The sequence below is a fragment of the Bombyx mori genome, chromosome 14 (genome assembly GCF_030269925.1).
Source record: "Bombyx mori chromosome 14, ASM3026992v2".
Classification (NCBI taxonomy): Eukaryota; Metazoa; Arthropoda; class Insecta; order Lepidoptera; family Bombycidae; genus Bombyx; species Bombyx mori.
In genome coordinates, this window is record NC_085120.1 from 7012592 (window position 1) to 7036901 (window position 24310).

At 36.1% G+C, this 24310-nt stretch overlaps 1 protein-coding gene across 1 annotated transcript in view; it reads right to left on the minus strand.

Annotated features, from left to right (window-relative positions):
* The window catches only part of LOC101743157 (uncharacterized), a 33665-nt gene extending 9587 nt beyond the window's left edge, over positions 1–24078 (minus strand). The window contains exons 1-6 of the mRNA XM_004922617.5: positions 23804–24078; positions 16911–17000; positions 10132–10274; positions 8557–8722; positions 6152–6282; positions 4922–5059 (exon numbers count right to left, since the gene is read on the minus strand). Of these exons, the coding sequence (XP_004922674.1) occupies positions 4922–5059; positions 6152–6282; positions 8557–8722; positions 10132–10274; positions 16911–16985 (653 nt within the window). The 5' untranslated portion in view covers positions 16986–17000; positions 23804–24078. The remainder of the gene's footprint in view (positions 1–4921; positions 5060–6151; positions 6283–8556; positions 8723–10131; positions 10275–16910; positions 17001–23803) is intronic.
* Positions 24079–24310: the final 232 nt, after the last annotated feature.

Below are 24310 nucleotides of genomic sequence, written 5' to 3' on the forward strand. Positions count from 1 at the left end.
CGTTAGACCTTGCTTCCGGATTTCATCAAATTCAAATGAACCCTGAGGATTCTGCGAAGACAGCTTTTACTGTTCCCCAAGGTCAATTCGAATTCAGTCGTATGCCTTTTGGTCTTAAAAATGCACCATCTACATTTCAAAGACTAATGAATTCGGCACTTTCGGGTCTGCAAGGAATGCAATGTTTCGTCTATCTGGATGACATTGTTATCTATTCTGTTGATCTCGATGATCACATCTACAACCTATCAAATGTTTTCAAACGACTCCGCCAGTATAACCTTAAACTACAACCCGATAAATGCGAGTTTTTACGAAAAGAAGTATCTTATCTAGGACATATTATAACTGACCAAGGTGTTAAACCAAACCCCGATAAAATTGAAGCGGTAGAACGTTTCCCCACTCCGAAGACTCCAAAAGACATCAAATCTTTCTTGGGATTCGTTTCTTATTATCGTAGATTCATTTCAGACTTCTCTAAGTTAGCAAAACCCTTGACAAACCTTCTAAAAAAGGACACTCCCTTCTTATGGGAAAATGAACAACAACTCGCATTCGACGCCCTAAAACAAAAATTGATCTCAGCCCCTCTGTTAGCATACCCCGATTTCTCAAAGACATTCATTTTAACTACAGACGCATCTAATTACGCCATCGGCGCTATTCTGTCACAGGGCGAACTAGGCAAGGATAGACCTATAGCCTACGCTTCGAGAACCCTGAATAAAAGCGAGTGTAACTATAATACTACAGAAAAGGAATTACTCGCCATCTTATTCGGTTGCAAAACGTTTCGACCATACCTGTACGGCAGACACTTTCAAATAGTAACCGATCATCGACCCTTAAAATGGCTTTTTAATCACAAAGACCCGAGTAGTAAGTTACAAAGATGGAGACTGAAACTCGAGGAATATGAGTATGAAATAATATATAGGAAAGGAAAATTTAATGCTGCAGATGCTCTTTCACGTTACCCGACTGAAAAAGCGGTACTAGTAAACCCTATAAATCCTGAACCTACTCCAGGACCCTCAGTGACCGACGACAACAGTCCCTTGTTTCCAGAGTCTAGAAATTCACCTGACTGCGATCACCTCCTAAACCCAGATGCCATACCCTCTCTAATCGGAAATCCAGGAGACCCACTTGATTTACCAGATGACCTCAGAGATCTGAACCTCGAAGGACTCGATGCTCCAGATCAACCTAATGAAAATCCAACTCCTAATCTTCCTCCGACACCTGACCCTAACCCTCCTAATATTTCGAATGACATAATCGATCCTCTGAATAGTCCCAACTTGAGGTCAGAAACATATTCAGAATTCCTTAAAATCATAACTGATAGGAATTACCACCCTAACACCAAAATTATAGAACACAATGGAAATTTACTAGACTCGCCGCACAAACATATAATTATTCCTACATCCATAGACTTCGACGAATCAATACCTTATACAGAAAACATTATCGATAGCTTTGAAGACAAAGAACAATTTCTAAGAAAAGAAAGAACATTAAACTCATTTTTAACACACCCTAAACAACAAAAAACTTACTATTTCTTGTTTACGAAAGTTTATCATTTTGACCAATCTTCATACACAGACATATTCGAGAGCTTGAAAGCGCTCAGAAATGAACTTATCCTCTTATTGAGCGAAAGTGATAATGCTATCTCTATTTCCGATTTTAAGACCCCCTTTGACAAACATCATTTCATTAAAATTTACAACATGATTCTTTATCTCTTTAACAACACTAACATCGAAATACACATTTATCATAATAATATACGATATCCGACTCTACGCGAAATAAAACAAATTTTGAAAGATAATCACGACTTACCCATTGCTGGTCATCTAGGCGGTACTAGAATGCTTAAGAGGATTCAGGAAAAATATTATTGGAAGGGCATGCGTAGTGACGTCGAAAATTACGTCAAATCGTGTAAATTGTGCCAAGAAAACAAGGCGCTGCGCAAAATCTCACGTGCACCGATGCGAATCACAACTACGTCATCAACTCCATTTCAAAGACTAGCTCTGGACATAGTTGGTCCCTTACCAGATTCCGGCCCTGCGAGACTTAAATATATTCTAACCTTACAAGATGACCTCACTAAGTATTCTATAGCTTATCCGACCCGTTCCACTACAGCAGAGGAAACTTGTGAGTGCCTCTTACATTTTATTTCACTCTTTGGCATACCAAAGGCAATTTTAACAGACCAAGGGACTAATTTCACATCAGAACTCTTTAAGAAAACCTGCAACTTTTTAAAAATCAAACAGCTTTGGTCGAGTCCATATCACCCACAAACTCAGGGCGCGTTAGAACGCAGCCATTCAACTTTAAAGGAGTACCTGAAATCATTTGTTAATGAAGATCAAGATAACTGGCATCGCTACGTCTACACCGCCATGCTATCTTATAACACTAGTGTTCATAGTACGACAAACTACACCCCTTACGAATTGTTATTCGGTCACAAACCTTACTTACCTGATTCCATCTATGAATCTACTCCCGATCCAACATACCCAGAGTATCTCAAAATGCTAACTCACAGACTAAAATTTTCAAGAGAGAAAGCGATTAAAAACATACAGACTTCTAAAGAAAGATCGAAAGTATATTATGATAATCACTCACGACCTATGAAATACAAAGTAGGAGATCTAGTCTATCTCAGGAACCACTTACGCCTTAGGAAAGCACTCTCACCAACATGGAAAGGCCCGTATAAAATTCTACAAATACATAATAATAATACTGTAACCTTACTCATCAACAGAAGACATGTTACACACCATTTCGATCAAATTAAACCTGCAATATCATCTAACTGAATGTAAATATAATGATAAACGTTAGTTTAATTTCTATGTTTTGGTTGCAGCGTACTTGTATACGGTGATCCCGATTTTGTGAAAAGGGTCAACTCAAGCATCGGCCTATATTTTGATCCGGTCGGTTCAATAAAAATAACTAACGAACATCTAAGTATAATGATACCTGTAGACATATCTTTTATAAAGCCTCACCTAGACAATATAAACGCGTTCCTAAGTCTGACACGTACTCTATGTAACAAGAGTCAAACATTTGTACAAAATGAATGCGTTTCTACTTCCACTCTTAAAGTATTCAATGAAACTATCAAAAACCTCGTAGCCAACGAAAAATCTTTGAACAGCGCTGTCAACTGGTTATTGGAAACATCAAAAAACTTGACTAAAGAGTCTTCTGAATTAAATATTAGAATTAAAATAATGGAAGTTGTTTATATGTTAGAAAATAGTATAATCACTTTATCATTTAAACTAGAAGACATTGCTAACGGTTTAATGTTCAGTAAGAATAACGTGCTTTACCCTGCTATATGTTCTCCTCAACAACTATATAACGATTTAGTGGATAATTATAGATTCCTTCCCAGTTCTAGAGAACTTCCAATACATTTAAACCCAAGTAATATTCATATATTAATGGATGTATCTAGCTTAAGTACATTTTATGAGAATAACAAGATCATATTTGTTGTCAAAATACCTTTAGTTAACCCCTTAGAATTAAGTATGTATCGCGTATTACCTTACCCATTGTCATTTAAAAATGAATCTTACATTACTATTATCCCTAGTACTAATTATATTGCGTTTTCAAGAGACAGAAGTCAATATTGTCATTTTAATGATTTAAGTAAATGTAAATCAATATCTCAAAATTATATTTGTAAAAATGTTAACATCCTGTCTAGCATAACCTACCCTATATGTGAAAGCGAAATTGTTACAAAGACACCAATATCCATGCCTGATAGTTGTTCGATTAAAACAATAAAAAGAGATATTGAAGTATGGCAGGAACTAAGCGGAAACAAATGGATATTTGTAATGTCAAGGACTGCAAAGTTGTCAATCGATTGTCCTGATAAAAATATTTACGAAATTAATATTTGTGGCACCGGAATTGCTGAGATCCCGCACGGCTGTATAGGATATTGCAATGGTATCCAAATACCATCTAGAAAGAATGTTAAAATAAAAATAAGTCACATTACCAGCGACTTCGACATTATCAGATACCATTCAAACCTCCTAAATAATTCTAATTCAGCCGTGCCCTTACCTAGAACTCATCTCAAACATACTAGCCTCGATTCATTAATTACCTATAAAGACAACTTTGAAACCCTTAACACTAAGCTTAACAAGATCATTGAAAAACCTCAAGTACTTATAAGTGACGATAATCATTATAATTCATTATCTCTAATTGTATACACTATTGTAATAGTTTTAAGTCTAGCTTTAGTTTATAAACTTTATAAGATCAGCAACCGTTGCATCCCTTCTAGATCCAACCCTTCCCATAACTCGAATGCCTCTCCAGATCCAGAATCACCTCCTATCTCTAGTAATCCTAGAATCCGCATCCATACATAAACTTCACCATTAAGGGTGTAAGTTTAGTCCTGGTCGGGGGGCTGTTATGATGCCCTCTGGTTCCTAGCTTTCCTTTCATCATCACCTTTCCCGAACAGCATCAGCAGTTATGATCCTTTATTAGAGAACAATCCCCTCCCTATCCAGTCAGTCCTATTCCTAATTCCACACGGCACGGTTGCCGTCATTAATCGTCGTGAAATCTTTATATATTCATTTTCGTCAATAAAATCTTTTTTTTAAAAAGATAATTTGTTAATTCCGTATAACAGTACGTTTACAACGTAAATGCGCCACCCACCTTGAGATATAACTTCTAAGATCTCAGTATAGTTACAACGGCTGCCCCATCCTTCAAACCGAAACGCATTATTGCTTCAGAAATAGGTGGGGTGGTGATACCTACCCGTGCGGACTCACAAGAGGTCCTACCACCAGTAAAAATAAATACAGCTCACTCCATATACGCCCGCAGAGTATTCTGCATGATCTGGTTCTTCGGGAAGACGGCGGCCGGCACGCCGATCGTGATCTCGCTGATGTCCGCGGCAGAGTCCCACACCTGCGCCGCGATGCGGTCCATTACCGGTTGGTACCTGCGGAATTTTTAATCAACTTCTTTAATGCTGTGAGCTGACGGTCCTCTTCATGTTAAGCAGTTACCGGATCTCATGGTCAACATGAAGTTACTATTTCCCTTGAAAAATGGAATGTTTGTTTGCATCATTATCATTATCATTTCCAAACTGTTGATTTATTATGCGTATGTAAGTATATTAGTATCGATTGTATGTAAATTACGTATAGCTATATATTTCATATTATTATAATTATTATATTATGTAAACGGTATATATCTGTTTATTGTATGTATATATTTTCTATAATAATGTATTGTCTTTAGTACACTGCAACATAGCTGCTATATATTTATATTTTTCAGAATTTCTGTAAATGAAACGGTTGTCTGGAAGAGATCGCTTTTAGCGATAAGACCGCCTATTGTACAAATGTATCTGCTTTTTTTACTGTTTTTTGAATGTCAATTGTGTTTTGGTGTGAAATAAAGTGTACTCTCTCTCTCTCTCTGTGTTAATAATTTTATGTCCTACGACCGTTGTTCCACCATAAAGTAGCAATAGATAAGATGGTGGCACCCATCCGTTTTGGTTCATCCTCTGCCAACATCAAAGCTATAGGCAGCGACTTGGCTGTGCTCCTGGAATTGCTCACTTCCATGAGCGATGTCCACTAACCATCAGCAAGATATGCTAATCTGCCCTTACAGGCAATATAGAGGCGGATTAACGACTGCAGACAATTGATAATATACTCTGAGAAATCTGTTTTTTTTTTTAAATTATAATAGGTTTAGTCTAGGCCACCACATGACCAAGAAATAACCAATCGATGACCGACCATAGCATATGCTATTAACACAGTTATAAATATTACGATTTGCATTATAACCTGGGTTATATTGCATTCTCTATGTACATTTTATAAAGACTAGCTATAAGTCTTCATTGAAGGTTGAGACTTAGCGCGTCTCCTTGCGTAAACAGAAAAACGAATTCAATAACAAAATGACGCTTAGCACAAGAAGACCATTCTAAATTCAACCTTAATCGAATGCAATAAGAGCTAAAAATACTAACGCGTTGTAAAGAGATTAAACTCATACTCACATCTTCCTATTATTCATGACGTGCACGTAAACTTCTCCCCACATGTATCCAGCAATCGAGAACCCGTGCACCACGAGGGGCTGCTCATTCTCGTTCGAAGCCATGAATTTGAGAACGTCACCGGCAACTAGCTGCCGACGTGACAAACAGATTTTTTGTCATCTGTGGTTTGATGTATTAGTTATGGTGAGACTTTTTGGCGGGAACGCGAGGAGTGAAGTTGTGTCATTTGTTTTATTTTGTCTATTTAGTGTTTTTTCAGGTTTAAATGTGTAATAACGTGGGTTTATTAACTGTTTAATATCTGTGAAAGTGCACAAATGTGGGAAAATGAAACAAAGCCGCTGGACGTAACTTCTCGGGATCCTCCAAAAAGTCCACTGAAAAAAATCTCAGTAAATGGCCACAATTTTACTGAGATTATATTTCATCCCATATCATCTCATCTCATTTCATTTCAATTCACTCCAAATTATCATTTTTCATAAAAATAAGTCAGTGGGTCGCGATTCCGATTCGGTGGCAAAGCACTGCTCTTGCAAGGGCTAGTGTTAGCAAAGTCTCTCAAGTTGAGCCCGTGAGTTCACCTACCCGTCCGGGCGTAGCTGGAATACTCACTTAAGCTACAACCTATTATTATACAGAAATAAAATAGTAAACAACGTTTTCAATAAGTGAGCTGTTTAGGCTTACTATACTATTTGACATTGGACGGTAATGGGTAAATTGTAAAAAATAATAATCTAAGACAAGTTTTTGAACAATAATTATATACGCATTTCCATTTTATATAAAAATTATGATTCTTACATCAGTAATTTCTTATAAAATGCTAGGAAAATGCTGAAAAATGCCCTTATGTTAAAAACAAGAAAGAAAGTAAAGAAAACCTCAATTTGTGTTAGTTTACGTATGTGTAATATTTTAAAACTCTGCATGGTAGTTTTTTTTCTAATGTTTAAAATAATTTCTGGTGCAATGTAATTAAGGTAAAATTGCTCTAATTTTTTAACTATCAGCGATCATGTTCCGCAAAAACTTGTTACAACTTGATTGCGTACGGTGTGTGGGCTATCCTACGAAATCTATGTTAATTATTTTAAGTTTTTATAACATCATACAGGGTAGAAATATAAACTAATTATTCGTTATTGTGTAGTAGGTGAGTTTTAATTTTAGTGAAATTTAAAATACTATAAAGTAAATGAAATTACAAATTTTACAGCGCCCCCCTAATCAGCGAATAGGTAGGGAAAAAATATATAATAATTTTAATTTATTCGTCTTCCGAATCAATATCATCATTTCTAAAGGCCTTGGGGATCTTGAGGATGTTAGAACTGCTGCGATAATTTAAACTTAGGGAATATTTAATTACTAAATTATACGCAACTCTGAATAGTATATCTCGATATTAAAGATATACAAACAGAACAAAAAAAATATATATATAATATATATCGTTATTTGGAAGAAAAAAAAAACCTTTTTACCTAGGTTACCTGGAATGACGGGTAAGATAATTTTAATTATCATAATAATAATAAAACGAATCTAATATACAAATCGACTGGTAGTTCATGAACGAGAGAGTATCCAAAGAATTTTTTTATCCCAGAAATTCCAACATGCTTCAATCTTTCTAAATTACAAATTTAACATGTTGGAAGAGCGGTATACCTGTATTTAAAAACATAGATATACTTTAAGGCGATTTTAACTTTTTACTATTTTGTCATTACATATTATGTTCATATATATTCTTAGAAGTGAAAAATCCGACTTTTTTTTTATCCTACCTATTCTGGTAACATGGAGGGGTTATGCTAGCTTCGCAGAACGAAATCCGACTACGAATCATAAAACATGGTGAAAACAGTTTAACGTACTATATTATGGTAGGCAGCGGCTTGGATCTGCTCTTGGCATTGCTGAAGTCCATGGGCGACAGTAACCACTGACCATCAGGTAGGCCGTGTGCTCGTCTGCCTACAAAGGCAATAAAAAAAATATTGATAGGGAAATACTGGTGGTAGGACCTCTTCACTGGTGGTAGGACCTCTTGTGTGTCCGCACGGGTAGGTACCACCGCCTTGCCTATTTCTGCTGTGAAGCAGTAATGCGTTTCGGTTTGAAGGGTAGGGTAGCCGTTGTAACTATACTGAGACCTTATAACTGATATCTCAAGGGGGGTGGCGCATTTACGTTGTTTGTGAAGCAGTAATGCTCTCGGGTTGAAGGGTAAGGCAGCCGTTTAAACTATACTCGAGACCTTAAAACTTATATATCAAGGTGGGTGGCACATTTACGTTGTAGATGTCTATGGGCTCCAGTAACCACATAACACCAGGTGGTCTGTGAGCTCGTCCACCCATCTAAGCAATAAAAAAAAGGAATAAATTTACCTGTGATCCCTTCATGGGCCACATTAGCTGCCACGGAGTGCACGACACCGAGAGCACGTCGAACCCCTGCTCCAAGTACAACGTCGCGTATTTCATAACGTGCTTCTGTCGGGCCAGCAGCCAGTTGATCATTATGCAGAGAGGCCTGTCTCTTTGCTGGTCCAGTCTGATGGAGAAAAATATAATAAATAAAAAATGTGTGTGTGTGTGCAAGTCACACACGGTAGAAGTGAAACTTATTAAATATAAAAATAATCGCAAGGGTCAACCACTCCGCAGTGCAATGGAACAGCCGCACCCCGAGGGAACCGCCTGCATGATCACGGTATCCCGACGCCAAGTAGGTATGATTTAGCAAGAGAAATACAAGAACGTCTATCAACTGTGTAACATCACGTCACCGCGATTCAGGAATTGTTGAATTTACGTGCAGCGACAACTGTTGATAACAAACTAAATAGAAATAAAATAAACATGGCGCGTAACGGAAGAAATTAAGATGGCGCGTAACCGAAAAACGTTACATACGTTTTTTCCTCCCTACGTCGATAAAGAAGTTTCACTTCAATAAACAAGTATGCATTATTAAGTAGGCTCTCTCTCTTCAATCGGTCCCTCATTGCTGAGGATCGTGACTCCGTCCGATTCCGTCAACTAGCTGTCTCTCGATCGATCGATTGATCCCATTCTGTAGATTGGTGGAGTGCGTCGCTGACAGGTGTTTTCAGTTCCTCCGCTATTTGGTCTGAGCATCGTTTGGGACCTCTACCCCTAGGTCTTTTTCCCTCGATTTTACCAATCACCACAAGGCGTTCCAAATTGCTGGTATCCCTGCGTGCAACATGACCAAAATACCGCAATATTCTTTGTAGGCAAGTTGTGTATGGACGTTGAGCCTTTTCTGTTTTTAACTGCTTAAGAATAGAGATGTTAAGTAGACTAAAACATTAAAATGTTCCTAAAATTAATATACAGCTAATTATTAACTAATATAATGGAGAAACTTTAAATAAATACACCGATTCAGAAAAGGATTTAGATAAATTAATTTAGACAATTCATGGACTTTGATACGATATAGTTAGTATTGTTTGTAAATATTACACTTTTATTTAATATCATTTTCTTTTTATATTAATAAAAAATAGTGTAATATAAGTTTAAGTAGAGCACTATACATTGACCTCAATTTACATTAAAGTAAAATAGATATCCAATTTTAGTTAGAAATAAGGCATACTGTACACATTGCATCAGATAATACAAATACGACGGGTAATAGTCAATTGACCAAATCAATTGTTATACAACGCGAGTCGCGAATTTATTAAGATCATTATTGATTGGTCGTGGTCAGGTCAGAGTATGTTACATTAAATAGGTTGACGCGGTTTCCATCGAAGAATACTTTTTACTCCAATTCTCGGTCTATAATAGGAATAATCCACCGCTCCAATTAACCTTTCCCCCTATTGTTGCGTAAAATCTACGGTTTAAACATGCGATCAAAGTTCACTGGAATAACGATCGTCTTGCCAATTAAAACAGAACACATTTTTGCCTGGCGTCACTTACTTCATTGTTTTCGGATCCGTTGTTAGTTTGACTTTCTCGTTGCTAATGTATTGAATGTTCTTCGTGATGTCCTGGGAATGAGCGCTACGCTCGAAGCCTACCATCGCTACCGGAGCGCATGATAGCAGAGAACGAAACGGCGACTGTAAATTAAATAATAATTTTGAATAATATATTTAAGTATCATTTTTATTAACACATTCTATGAATCGTTTTACTGGTGGTAGGACCTCCTGTCAGTCCGCGCGGGTAGGTACCACCGCCCTGCCTATTTCTGCCGTGAAGCAGTAATGCGTTTGCGTTTGAAGGGCGGGGCAGCCATTATAACTATACTTGAGACTTTAGAGCTTATATCTCAAGGTGTGTGGCGCATTTACGTCGTAGACGTCTATAGGCTCCAGTAACCACTTAAAACCAGGTGGGCTGCGAGCTCGTCCATCCATATAAGCAATAAAAAATAAAAAAACGAATCTTTGTTTCACTCGGTGACGCTCTAAGCTTAGGTGGAAAAAAAAGTTTCATTACTATTATTTTCTTTATTTTTATTATAATAGGGGACCCGACGGAAGACATGTCCTAAATCCGAAAATTTCAAAATTTTTTTTTTACAAAAGTAATAATTAAGAAAGCATTTTTAGTGGACCGAATTGTAAAGCTAAACCATTCTCGAATACAGTAGAAAACCAAAATTTCATGAAAATTGGCCCAAACCCTTATTTATATATATTAAGATTACATTTCCATTCGTTTTCGATTGCGGGTTAACGAAATACAATGAAACTACTTGGACAATATGTAATTATACTTAGTCCAGCAAACGGATACCATCTTGTGGGTATTTTATTACTGTTTTGGCTTCACGAACAGTTACCCTAGCCCTTCTACTATGTTTGTAAAAAGTACAATTTAAAAATACGTTATCAGATACAATTTTATGAAAATATAACAACTATTTAACCTATTTACTTTTTTTTTTTTCCTACCTAAGCTGCTAGCCTGGAGCGGCTATTCCAACGTAACCGTAACTAGTAGGTGAGCTCACGGGGCTCAAACCTGACGACGATGCTAACATGAACCCTAGCAAGAGTCGTGCTTCGCAGAATCTACCACCGGATCGGAAACGCGACCCACTGAGAAGATCCGGCGAGAAACTCAGTGGGCTGTGTCTGAGAGTACCTATTTACCTTGATGGGCTAGACACTTACCCAGATAAATATATTCACATAAGGAAAAACGACCAAGACACGAAACGACCAGCGAATACATAGATTTTTTTTTATATTGGTAATCAGCAGAATTTGTTCATTATATTGTTAACTACTTTAAATTTTGTTTAATTTTAAATATCCAACATAACTTCGTGTTTTACCCTTATTTAGTATAAACGAGAATAAATTTGACTTTTACAGCTACTATTATACACTTCTGAATAGGTTTAAAATAATTATTTCTAATGAAAAATCCTAATAAAAATAAACTTTAAACTGTTTTAAAAGAATGGTGAAGGAACACTATTTATCTGCTTAGTGCTGTTTGTTGCATCATTATCATTTATAATTTCCATACTGTTGATTTATTATGTGTGTGTAAGTATATTAGTATGTATTGTATGTAAGTATGTATATTGGTATATATTATATTATGTAAACGGTATATATCTGTTTATTATATGTATATATTTTCTATAATAATGTATTGTATATGGTACACCGCAACATACCTGCTATATTTTTTATATTTTACAGAATTTCTGTAAATTAAACGGTTGTCTGGAAGAGATCGCTTTTAGCGATAAGACCGCCTATTGTACATGTGCTTTTGACTGTATTTTTTTTTTTTTTTAATGTAAAGTTGTGTTGGTGTGCAATAAAGTGTATTCTCTCTGTCTCTCTCTAAAAATAATATTGGTGAATTAATTTACAATCGTGGTTTGATCACGTTGATTTCTTTGAACTCAAATGTTACTTGAAAATGAAATAGATTATCTTTAATAATTTAACGAAACGAATTGAAATATGCTTTGATATCGTTAAAAAAATCGTATGAATAGCAATTACGTGACAACATCCTGTTTACGTTTATTTATTTGACAATCATAAAACAATTAGTCCACGGGAATTACAATAGTTTATTCACACAGAAACAAGGAAAGTGCTCATTTATTGTGTGTCTTTTGTGATTCACAAACAGTCAAGCGATTTGATGCTCGTTAACATGAAAATCGTCACAATTGTCTTTTGGCTGGACCACCCCGCCTATTTCCGCCGTGAAGCAGTAATGCGTTTCGGTTCGAAGGGTGGGGTAGCCGTTGTAACTATGCTGAGACCTTGGAACTTATATCTCGAGGTGGGTGGCGCATTTAGGTTGTAGATGTCTATGGGCTCCAGTGGCCACTTAACACCAGGTGGGCTGTGAAGCGCGTCCATCCATCCAAGCAATAAAAATTTAAAAAAATCATATTCGAATCGTGTGCAAGCCAATGTGTGCTTGATATTGCTGTTTATGCAGAAAGAAATATGTGAATTAAAATAAGTACTAAGTATAAGTAATAGTAAGTATTAGTAAGTAATAAGTAAGATACTTAAACCGTGTGTTGTGTTTTTTGAGATCAATTCGTCTAACTAAACGTTATAATTCGATGTAGACTGATTTTGTCATTCGCAGTTCTTTTTTTCTCTTCAACATCAATTATAGTATAAAATAAAATTTTAAAAAACGCATTTTAGATGATAAAATATATCCGACTGCGGCTGCACTGATGTGTCTTATGTTAATTTTACCAGATTTTCTCAAGGTCACTCTAACTGATGCTTCAGCCAAGAGGAATATTATACAGAATACTTCTGTTGCCGCATTGAAGGCCACGATTACTTACACTCCAAAAACTTTGAAGCGGGCCCACAATAACATAAATCTTAATTTAGTATATAGGATATCTACTCGAGCAAAAGCTATTTTTGTATATAGTTTTTAAGTTATCGTGTCTTCATAAAAACTACAAAAGGTTTGCTTTGATTTTTTTTCTTAGGTGGTTCATCTCGCTCACGGCCCACCTGATGTTAACTGATTACCGGGGCCCATATACATCTACGATCATAAATGCTGCCACCCACATTGAGACATGAATCATAAGGTCTCAGTTTTTACAGTACCACAGCCGGTTCACAGAACCAGGGTGGCAATAAACTCATTCAAGGCTGTTTCTTTAATTATCTCTCAATAAAAAAACGGAACAAAACATTCGAATGGGTATGTGCCGCGTGATTTAGAAGCCGTCGAACGTTCAAGTTCATTGCCGCAGCTTGAGTCGTCAGCAATCGCAATTCCTTTAAGCAATGTTATTTTATGATTTATCTACGGTGCAAAGTCTGTTCTGATAAACTTAATTCTGTGTCGTAAGTGTTTTTTAAACGTCCAGACTATCGATCAGTCTGTCTGTTGATAAACTAATCAAAAAGAACATTGTTTATTATACATTATCATACACCTTTAGGTCGAAATGTCAAATTAATTTGGCTAAGTTATTCGAATTAAAACAGCATGTGGCATGAAGCAGTTATTCATTAAGGTTTGGAAGTTGGGACAGCCCTTATACAATACGATTGGTACTTCAATCTCATGTCTCAAGCTGTTTAATGGACCGTGTGATCTTTCATCCGCCAAAGCTATTAAAGATAATTTCAAAAAATAACTACGCCATCAACTCAAATCAGAAGTCATCGTGGCCTAAAGGATAAGACGTCCGGTGCATTCGTGTTGACCGATGCACCGGTGTTCGAATCCCAGGCGGGTACAAATTTTTCTACTGAAATACGTACTCAACAAATGTTCACGATTGACTTCCACGGTGAAGGAATAACATCGTGTAATAAAAATCAAACCCGCAAAATTGTAATTTGCGTAATTACTGGTGGTAGGACCTCTTGCGAGTCCGCGCTGGTACGTACCTCCACCCTGCCTATTTCTGCCGTGAAGCAGTAATGCTCTCGGGTTGAAGGGTGAGGCAGCCGTTTAAACTATACTCGAGACCTTAAAACTTATATATCAAGGTGGGTGGCACATTTACGATGTAGATGTCTAATGGGCTTCAGTAACCACTTAACACCAGGTGAGCTGGGAGCTCATCCACCACTTTAAGGAATAAAAAGAAGGGAACAAATTTTAAATAGATGACCATACATAAAAATATGATATGTTATATTATAATACAAGACCTAAGATTATGTATGTATTTTACTTTTGATTAATTTTAATCTATACTTAATAATATTATAAAGAGGAAAGATTTGTTTGTTTGTTTGTTTCGAATATGCTCCGAAACTACTGGACCGATTTGAAAAATTCTTTTTCCATTAGAAGCCGACATTGTCCCTGATGAACATAGGCTACGTTTTTTTTTGGAGTTTACTCCTTTAGAATCGATTTACATATATAGGCCCGGGGTATGAAAATTATGGGGACCAAAATCGTACTAGCATGTCACACGAAATGCGTTATGCGCCTGATTGCGCATGTCACACGAAATGCGCGCCGGGCTGCTGCGCCGGCAGTCCGCCACAAAGCCTCGTACTGATCGCGCGTTTCTCTCATTATTGTATTTTCATATATTTGTTAGTCGTTTGTTTTGTGTCTCGTTAATTTGTTAATAATCTGTAGTGTATCGTGTTGTCGTAATATAGAACTATTTCTCGTATTGTTTCGTTTAATTTTTTATATCCAGTAAACTCCAGTCGTGCGTCGGAGCGGACACACACACTTTTTTTATTTTTTATTTTTTGTTGCATGTGTGTTTTAATGTTTCCGAAGCGAAGCGAGGGCGGGTCGCTAGTTTCATATAAAGGGAAGACCGCGAAAATAGTGGAAAAAAACTGTCGAGCCGTATTTGGGTAGTTTTAATAAAATAAATTAAATCTATATGTTTCGATAAGACTCGATGTTTCCTGTAGTTGTATATCTAAATCGTTTCAGCTATGACGTATGTTATCTAGGACTAGACTTTGAACAGTACAGCTGACCTGTTTAGTTTCCTTATTAATAGACGCCCCACTAACGTGACTGATCATTTTTACTGTTAACGAAGGCGGGGTTACGCGCTGGTATTATAAATTAAACTGTATTTTTATTTGCTAAATAGTGCAGACGAACTAACTACGCATGCAGGTACTGGAGCCATCACGTGAATGCCGTAATCCATCTTATGTCATAGGATACTGGTGGTCGCTAATGGACTTTAGCAATGCCAGGGGCAGAGCCAAGCCGCTGCCTACCGTTAAGTACACTCCACAAGCCTCGTTTGAAGAAAGACATTTCATAGCGCTCGGGAAATATCGAGGAGAGTTATTCCAAAGCCAGATAGAAAAGTTCTCTGTAAACGCACTGCCGATGAACGCAGTGGTTTAAGGTATGGCGGGCGGTGGGATAATAAAAACGGGATGGCTGGATCATCTCGAACAATTCCTCAAAGCCCTCCCCATAGAACACACAATACTATTATTGCTTGATTGTAAAAGTAGTTTGTGTAAAACTAATTAATAAATTTTAAATTATTTTCCTACAAATGCTGATAGCCTCGAGAGGCTATTTCAGCTTCTCCTTGACGTGAGGATTAGCTCACAGGGCTCAAACCGGAGTGTTGCTAACACTGGCCCTAGCAAGGGCAGTGCTTTGCAGAATCTACAACTGTATCGGAAACACGACCCACTGAGAAGATCCGGCGAGAAACTTAGTGGGCTGTGTCTATGGGTTAATTTACTCGTCGAGCCCTTCGTCGCAAGCGACGGGTTCGGCGAGGACGGTGACCGGTGCTTGAGGTACCTAAAAGTTCCGTTAATAGATCGGGACGATCCGTAATTACGTGTTTAGGGCGACCTCGTCGTGTTTACCATTCAGTCCACAGGATCGGGTATGAAATTTTAATAATTTTCAATGTGATACACGATTTTGACTTGAATACAAGACTAGAGAGGATTAATATGAATATGAAACTGGATTTCGAATTTCAACGGCATATAGCATTTTTTTTAAATGTATCAATGTATATTAGTAATAGCAATAATAATATTAGCCGTCACACTACCATACGTAATTTATTCTGCAATGAACTCTGCAATTGCAACACACGTGATCAGTATGCTGATAACGAATGAAGCAGAAACGTGATCATAATTCTAGATTAGGTATTATTATCATTATCATTAGTTGACTTTTTATTTTGATACTGTCTAGGAGAATCATTAATTATGTCTTAGATAATAAAGGTTATGTACTACTACTGTTATGAAACGCATTTATATTTTATTATTAATCTAGATATGGATATTTACTGAACGTACAACGAATAAATATTTAAAAGAGGAGAGTACTTGTGGAGGGTACTTAACAGTAGGTAGGGGCTTGGCTGTGCCCCTAGCACTGCTGAAGTTAATGGGTGCCAGTAACAACTTACCATCAGGTGGGTCATATGCTCGTCTGCCTACAAGGTCAATATACATACATTAGGAGATACATAGACAAGATAATTAGGAGTAGTATATTCCTAGGTTTTCGAGAGTCTAATAAAATCGTAATTATAAAGGTACATACATATAGACTTTTGTAGAAGACTATTTAAATGGTGTGTAGTTATTTTTTAAATTACCGTGCTTTTAATTAATCTGCTAAGAAGCAAATTTTTTCATATTATTCAGATGTCTGAATATATTGACAGAGAATGTGGTAATTTTAAGGCTACAGAGAATAAAATCTAGTTAGATAGTTGACAGGACCATATATCAACTTACAGATTTTCCGCTGCTCTTCATACCAATTTTTCCATTGTTAAATGCATGCGAAACAAATTTTCTAAACACACCCATTTTATTTTCAATAATCTGTAACAAATAAAGTTTATTAAACAGTTTAACAATTAATGTAGACTTATTTTGATTACCAGGGCAACTAAGTTCTCACGGTTTGATAGTAGATGATTTAGATATAGATAGATAGAGATAAGACGTAGCCGGTGCATCACTAGATACAAACACATACTTAAAAAATGTTCACGATTGACTTCCATGGTGAAGGAATAACATCATGTAATAAAAATCAAACCTGCAAAATTATTATTTTTTTAATTTTTTTATTGCCCTTGTAGGCAGACGAGCATACGGCCCACCTGATGGTGAGTGGTTACCGTCGCCCATGGACTTCAGCAATGCCAGGGGCAGAGCCAAGCCGCTGCCTACCTATTTGCATAACTACTGGTGGTAGGACCTCCTGTGAGTCCGCATGGGTAAGTAGCACCATCCCGCCTATTTGTGCTGTGGAGCAGTAATGCTTTTCGGTTTGAATGGTGGGGCAGCCGTTGTAACTATACTGAGACCATAGAATTCCTATCTCAAGGTGGGTGGCACATTTACGTTGTAGATGGCTAATGGGCTTCAGTAACCACTTAACACCAGGTGAGTTGTGAGCTCATCCAACAATCAATGCTATAAATAAATAAAATGTAAGATATGTGTATAAATCAATACAATTTTTATAATGACTAAAGGCAGTATCTTTTTCTTGTACTCTATTCTCCTATTTTTAAGTACTATGTAGGAGTGGGTGATATAAATCGTATCTAGATTCAATATCTATATATCGCAGCAATATCGTTGAATCCGATATCGCCCCGCACGAAATCTATATATCGATATCAGCCGATACACGATATTGCTCGATGTGATGCGCATCGGCATATCGTACCGATTCGTGAATCGAAATCTATATATCGATATCAGCCGATACACGATATTGCTCGATGTGATGCGCATCGGCATATCGCACAGTGGGTCGATACTATGATTTTAGTGACTTAGGGACCAACTTTGTTTTTTTATAAAAAAAATTATGTAGATAGATAGAGCTCGTTAATCTCAATAACAATTGTTTTGGGCAAAAATTACAAAAACTTTATAGTTTGGTCAGAAAAATGTGTTTTGTGATTTTTTTGTATGGAGCGGGTCACATTAAATTAAATTCCTGCTGAGTACCGCGAGGTCCCGCTTTGAAACTTTATTTTCCTTACACCTTGTCTAGTCTACTATCATTTGATGCTATGAACATGTGCATAAAGTTGCAATTCTACCAAATAAATGGATCGAAAAAATTCATAAATGCATAGAATAAAAACCTTTATATTTTTTTTGTAAGTGCTTTTAACTTAAATTTGATATGGATTAGTAAGTAAAAGCACGTAATGATACCCATAATTACATAATACCTAACAACAGTACATTTAGTAGGTCTCTAATTAAGCAATCTCTCTAATTATTAGGATAGTTAACATTATTTAATGAGGATAATTAGTTAAGCAGCCATTACTGGGTAGTAGAAAATATAGTAAACATTTGTTTGTCTCTGGAAGTATAAAGTGACCATGTTTATTATATACTAACTAGTGTTCGTTTATTCGTACTACTACTAACATCTCGTGATTGTCGTTGTGATCTTCCTGTTTCCTTTATAATTGATAATTTTGATAAAAATTTAGAATTATTTACGATTTTAAGAGAGCAACTACAGTCGCTGTCTGATAATAAAAAACTCTTTCAATTCCTACAAAATCAAATAAACGTGGCCGAAGAGAAAAGTGTTGAGCTCCAAAAATTCTGTATGCAATTTTGTTCTAATATAAGTGCAATATGGAAACGAAGTAGTCGCATGTTAGCACAGTTTATAAGAAAAAAATGTGATTGGTTAGAATGTGCAATAAACTGGCCCGAAGGAACCAGTGCAATGTTGATACCTGAAGCTATCAACACTGCACAGGAAAGGCTCGAGATTTCTAATACTGAAGATATTGAAAATGTACCACCCTCAAATGTACTACAGAAGCCTCGACATCTATTTTTACACCTCGAAAACCTTTTGAAGAACTGGGATCCAGGCAAAAACGAAGACGCATTGAACAAATTTACCAATCGCTTTCGTTATCCCCGGATGAAATGAAAGCTACTACAATTGCTAGTTTGAGAAACACTGGAATTGAAGATGTAGGAGAAATAATGAACCACTTGTCAAATCACCCCGAAGATCTAGAAAAAGTTAAGGAGTGTTTAATTACAAGTAAAGTGAAAAGTAGTACATATTCTCCCGATAAGGCACTATTAGTTTCACTTAAATTAAGTGGCAGTATATAAACCTAAGAGAAGCAGCTAGTGAAAATGGGTCTGATTTATACCCTTCTTAATATAAAATTAAGCAAGAAAAGACCAAATGTTATCCAGGGAAAGACGAGGTAATTATTACTGAAGAAGGAGCTGCTATTAAAATGCAAGCATTACTAAACTTAGCGCTATATAGGCATTTAGATGTGGTTACTTCGGATTTGGACTCGGCAAGAGAGCTACTGCTTATAAGCAAATAGGCTTTGATAGAGCTCCAGGTCAAAGTAATTATAAACCAAAAACTGAAACAGAGTTTGATGATTCATCTATTTTTATGGTCAGTCAAGTTCCTATAAGGCTTCAGAAATTTGATGGAACAATTGTTTGGGATAACGACCTACCCTCATCAACTTTCTATTGCCGTCCAATAATGTTTAAATTTACAAAAGAAACGCAGTCAACAGTGACAATTATAAAAGCTAGCATAATAGAAGAAATAGAAAGACTTCAGCCATAAAAAATCAAACAAGTTAAAGTTAAGCATCAATTGCACATGACGATGATAGACGGCAAAATAACCTCATATTTGTCAGAAACATTTTCTGCTGTCTGTGATATTTGCAAAGCAAAACCGTTAGAGTTTTTTGGAGTGACTAGCTTATCAAAGAGAAAATAATGAAGAAATATTCCAGTATGGAATGCCATCTTTACATGCCTGGATAAGATGCGTGGAGTGCTTACTTCATATCGGTAAATATAATTTTATTACTTCACAATTTTTTCATCGTATGTAGTTTCCTGTGAGATTATTTTTGAAATGACACTTTTTTTGTTTGTATCTTATCGTTTGGACTTCAAGAAATGGAGTTGCAAGGGACGATGACAAAGAAAAAATATCAATCAGAAAGAGCACTATACAGCAAGCGTTTAAAAAGGAATGCGGTTTACTTATAGATGTTGTCAAGCAAGGAGTAGGAACAACCAATGATGGCAATACTGCCAGAAGATTTTTCAGGGATGCAGAAGAAACAGCCCGCATAACAGGAATACGTTATGATTTAATAGAGAGGTTTCACGTGATTCTTCAGTCTGTTGCATCTGGAGAACGCGTGGACGTTTCCAATTTTTCCGAATTTTTTAGATATACTGCGGAATTGTATGTTAATTTATATCCCTGGTATTATATTATATGCCTTCCAGTATCCATAAATTGTTGGCATGTGGCAGTGATATACAATAATGAAGAACTTTGGTGCCATTCGTATAGGTAAACTCTCAGAAGAGGTAGCGGAAGCTCCCAATAAAGATTTTCGGAAATATACAGAGAGTTGTTATTCTAGAAAGATAAGTAGAACGTCAACTAATGAAGATATTTTATACAATCTTCTTTTGTCTTCTGACCCAAAGATCGAAAGGTGAAACTAAATATATAATACTTAGAGAGATTGCATAATTAGAGACCTACTAAATGTATTGTTGTTAGGTATTATGTAATTATGGGTATCATTACGTGCTTTTACTTACTAATCCATATCAAATTTAACTTAAAAGCACTTACAAAAAAAAAAAAAAAGTTTTTATTCTATGTATTTATTCATTTTTTTCGATCCATTTATTTGGTAGAATTGCAACTTTATGCACATGTTCATAGCATCAAATGATAGTAGACTAGACAAGGTGTAAGGAAAATAAAGTTTCAAAGCGGGACCTCGCGGTACTCAGCAGGAATTTAATTTAATGTGACCCGCTCCATACAAAAAAATCACAAAACACATTTTTCTGACGAAACTATAAAGTTTTTGTAATTTTTGCCCAAAACAATTATTATTGAGATTAACGAGCTCTATCTATCTACATAAAAAAATTTATAAAAAAACAAAGTTGGTCTCTAAGTCACTAAAATCATAGTATCGACGCACTGTGTATCGTACCGATTCGTGAATCGAAATCTATATATCGATATCAGACGATACACGATATTGCTCGATGTGATGCGCATCGGCATATCGTACCGATTCGTGAATCGAAATCTATATATCGATATCAGCCGATACACGATATTGCTCGATGTGATGCGCATCGGCATATCGTACCGATTCGTGAATATCAGCAATATTCGTTTGGTTCGTATCGAATCGGCCAGAGTGAGTGAGCGCACGATAGGGATATCATGTGATGAATGAAACAGAAACAGGCATTATCCATACAATTGTAAACCTTATATTTAAGTCCATATGTCTGTAGATTATTCTTAGCGTATCAGCAGGATACAATTTAGGAAAGAAGTTTCAACTTTCGACCCTAACTTGAATGCAGTATAGCCTATTTGCATCGTTGAATTTAATTTCACGCGCTTTGACCTTGAACTAGAATTTTTGGACAAGTGTTTATAAATACTTAAAAGTTTTTTGTGTTTGATTTTTAAAGTACACATTTTTCTCTTTTTAGTTGAATCCAAATAATTGAGTTTATTTCTTGTGTTTGTATTAAACTTTTGAAATCTACACTCTTTTGGTATATTTTGTAATTTTAAATTAAGACACAAAATACTAAAAACTGAAAATAATGTAGCCAGTCCTAAGCCTGATAAAAGCATGAAGGAAAGTTTTTTTGATATTGTAGCAATATACGACAAAGGGAAGATCTTCCACCGAGCGGGTGATATTGCTCGGTAGACCGACGGTCCGAATGTTGTTGTTCGGAACTTGTATATATGCGCTTTATCTTCAAAATGTCGTAAGCGAGATTCAGGCATCTGTCAATTATCTTGCGTAGTATGATGGCTACCCACCACATCACTCCCCTCCGAGACCGGAGGTCGTGTCATTTTAGTTATCGTTGTCCGTGCTGAGATTAGCTTGCAAGTGCCAGTGCTGCTCGAAGTTTGCGGTGAGCCGAAACTGAGCTTGAATGCTGCGTGATTGTCGCCAGTGCTGCTCGAAGTCTGCGGTGAGTCGAGACTGAGCTTGAATGCTGCGCGATAAGGCAGTGTAGGTGCGTGCCGTAGGGCCAGGAAGCGCGGTGAGTCGGCTGCGATGGTCCTGTTGAGGCTGCGATGCTGGCTTGCTGTGGGACTACTGTCGATGACTTGCTTTTATCTGCGAGAATGCGGGGATTGTGGTAGCCGAAGTTCTTGATGCGCTGATGATGAATCAGAAGGTTGCGATTATCACGTCGGGGTCACCAGTTGTAGCAATATACGACAAAGGGAAGATCTTCCACCGAGCGGGTGATATTGCTCGGTAGACCGACGGTCCGAATGTTGTTGTTCGGAACTTGTATATATGCGCTTTATCTTCAAAATGTCGTAAGCGAGATTCAGGCATCTGTCAATTATCTTGCGTAGTATGATGGCTACCCACCACAATATTTTTATTTTCATGTTCTTTTTATTACTTTAAAATCATATTATAAATTGATATCAGAAAACCAACCGTATAACGTTGACTGAAATCTATATCTACTACGATATTATATCAGCGTATCGTTTCAAATCTCAAATATCATGAATCGAGAAAATCTACTAGCATCCATCAATATATAGATTCAGAAAATATATAGATTCAATATCCGATATTGATACTCTATATATAGATACGATTCGATACGCGGCAAAACCGATATTACCCACTCCTAGTACTATGTAAGTAGTAAATTATAGTAGTTGACACTAAACATCTCTTTCTTGAAGTGGCCCCCAATTTGTAATGTTGTGGTCCATTGAATGATACAGACTTTAACTATGGCAATTAAATTGCTATTTCTCTGGCTCTCTATTTCTCTATAGCTAATACTATTAAATTATTAAATAAACATAACTCACATGTGCACTTTACCATATTATTAAATAATTAATAGTTAAGTAAATAGAGAGAACTGTAAGATATTCTATGCAAGCTAAAACACAATCTCAATCTTCAGAGATACTAGATAATGACAGACATAAGATGCATTTTATGTTAATTCTGCTATTGCAATCCTAACAGCGTTTTATTAAGCACTATAGGATTGAGATGAGAAAAATCAGAAAATTTTGAAATATAAAGGTTTTTTGATTAGCTTTGTCAATTTCTAATATTTCCTGGATACGTTACCATTTCTTTACAGTGTTAAAAATCCTATCAGAGTATAGCTGGAATGGCCCCTTAAGCATTTTAGTTGCAAAAAAAACTCCTGTTTACACCAGGTATTGACATTTTTGTGTGGATGCGTTATTACACGGCACAAAACAATTTTAAATAAAATATATAACAGAACGTCTAGTAAGCAAAACTATTACCTTACATTTAATTCAGGCTAAAGGGCAATGACACAATGTATTGTTACCACATTTGAAAAATCATGTCTTAATGGAAATTATAATAATGCCGCAGTTGTACATTAAATAGGCATTATTCCCAATTATCTGTACAGTAAATAAACTTCTTGATGAATAACTAAGTAACGTTTTCCAAAGTTTAGTCAAATTGAATTGAATTTTTCATACCGTTTTAATGTATTTTTTATAGTTACATATTTAAATCAATAATAGTAAAGCTTACCTTATGAAATTGGTATTGAAGGTATATTCAATTGTTCAATCACTAATTTAAATAGTTTATAAATAACCTTTTGTATTTTTTTTACGGAATGATATATTTTTAATGAAACTAGCAAGTATTAATCAATTTAAATGCAGATACGGATTTCGTATATTAAGCAGTTTAAGAACTATTAGTCTCATAGATAAGACATATTTATGATTAAACACACTTAAACACACTACCGCCGGCTCCCAATATCTAAGCAGTGTTTAAATAATTTATGACAATTGACATATGCACTTTTAAATTTTAATTGACCTGGTAACATAGACCTTTAGGTCATATCTTATTTGTTTTTTTTGAGGGATTTTATGACTTGGTAACTAAGACTTTTTATCATATGGACTGAAATGAAATGAAATAGGTAGTTTTCCAATTACAGCACAAGAGCGCATTATGCGGCATAATGCTCAACTAAGCTTCAGCATAATTCGGCATTGTGCGTCACTGAGTCGCTTTATGCTC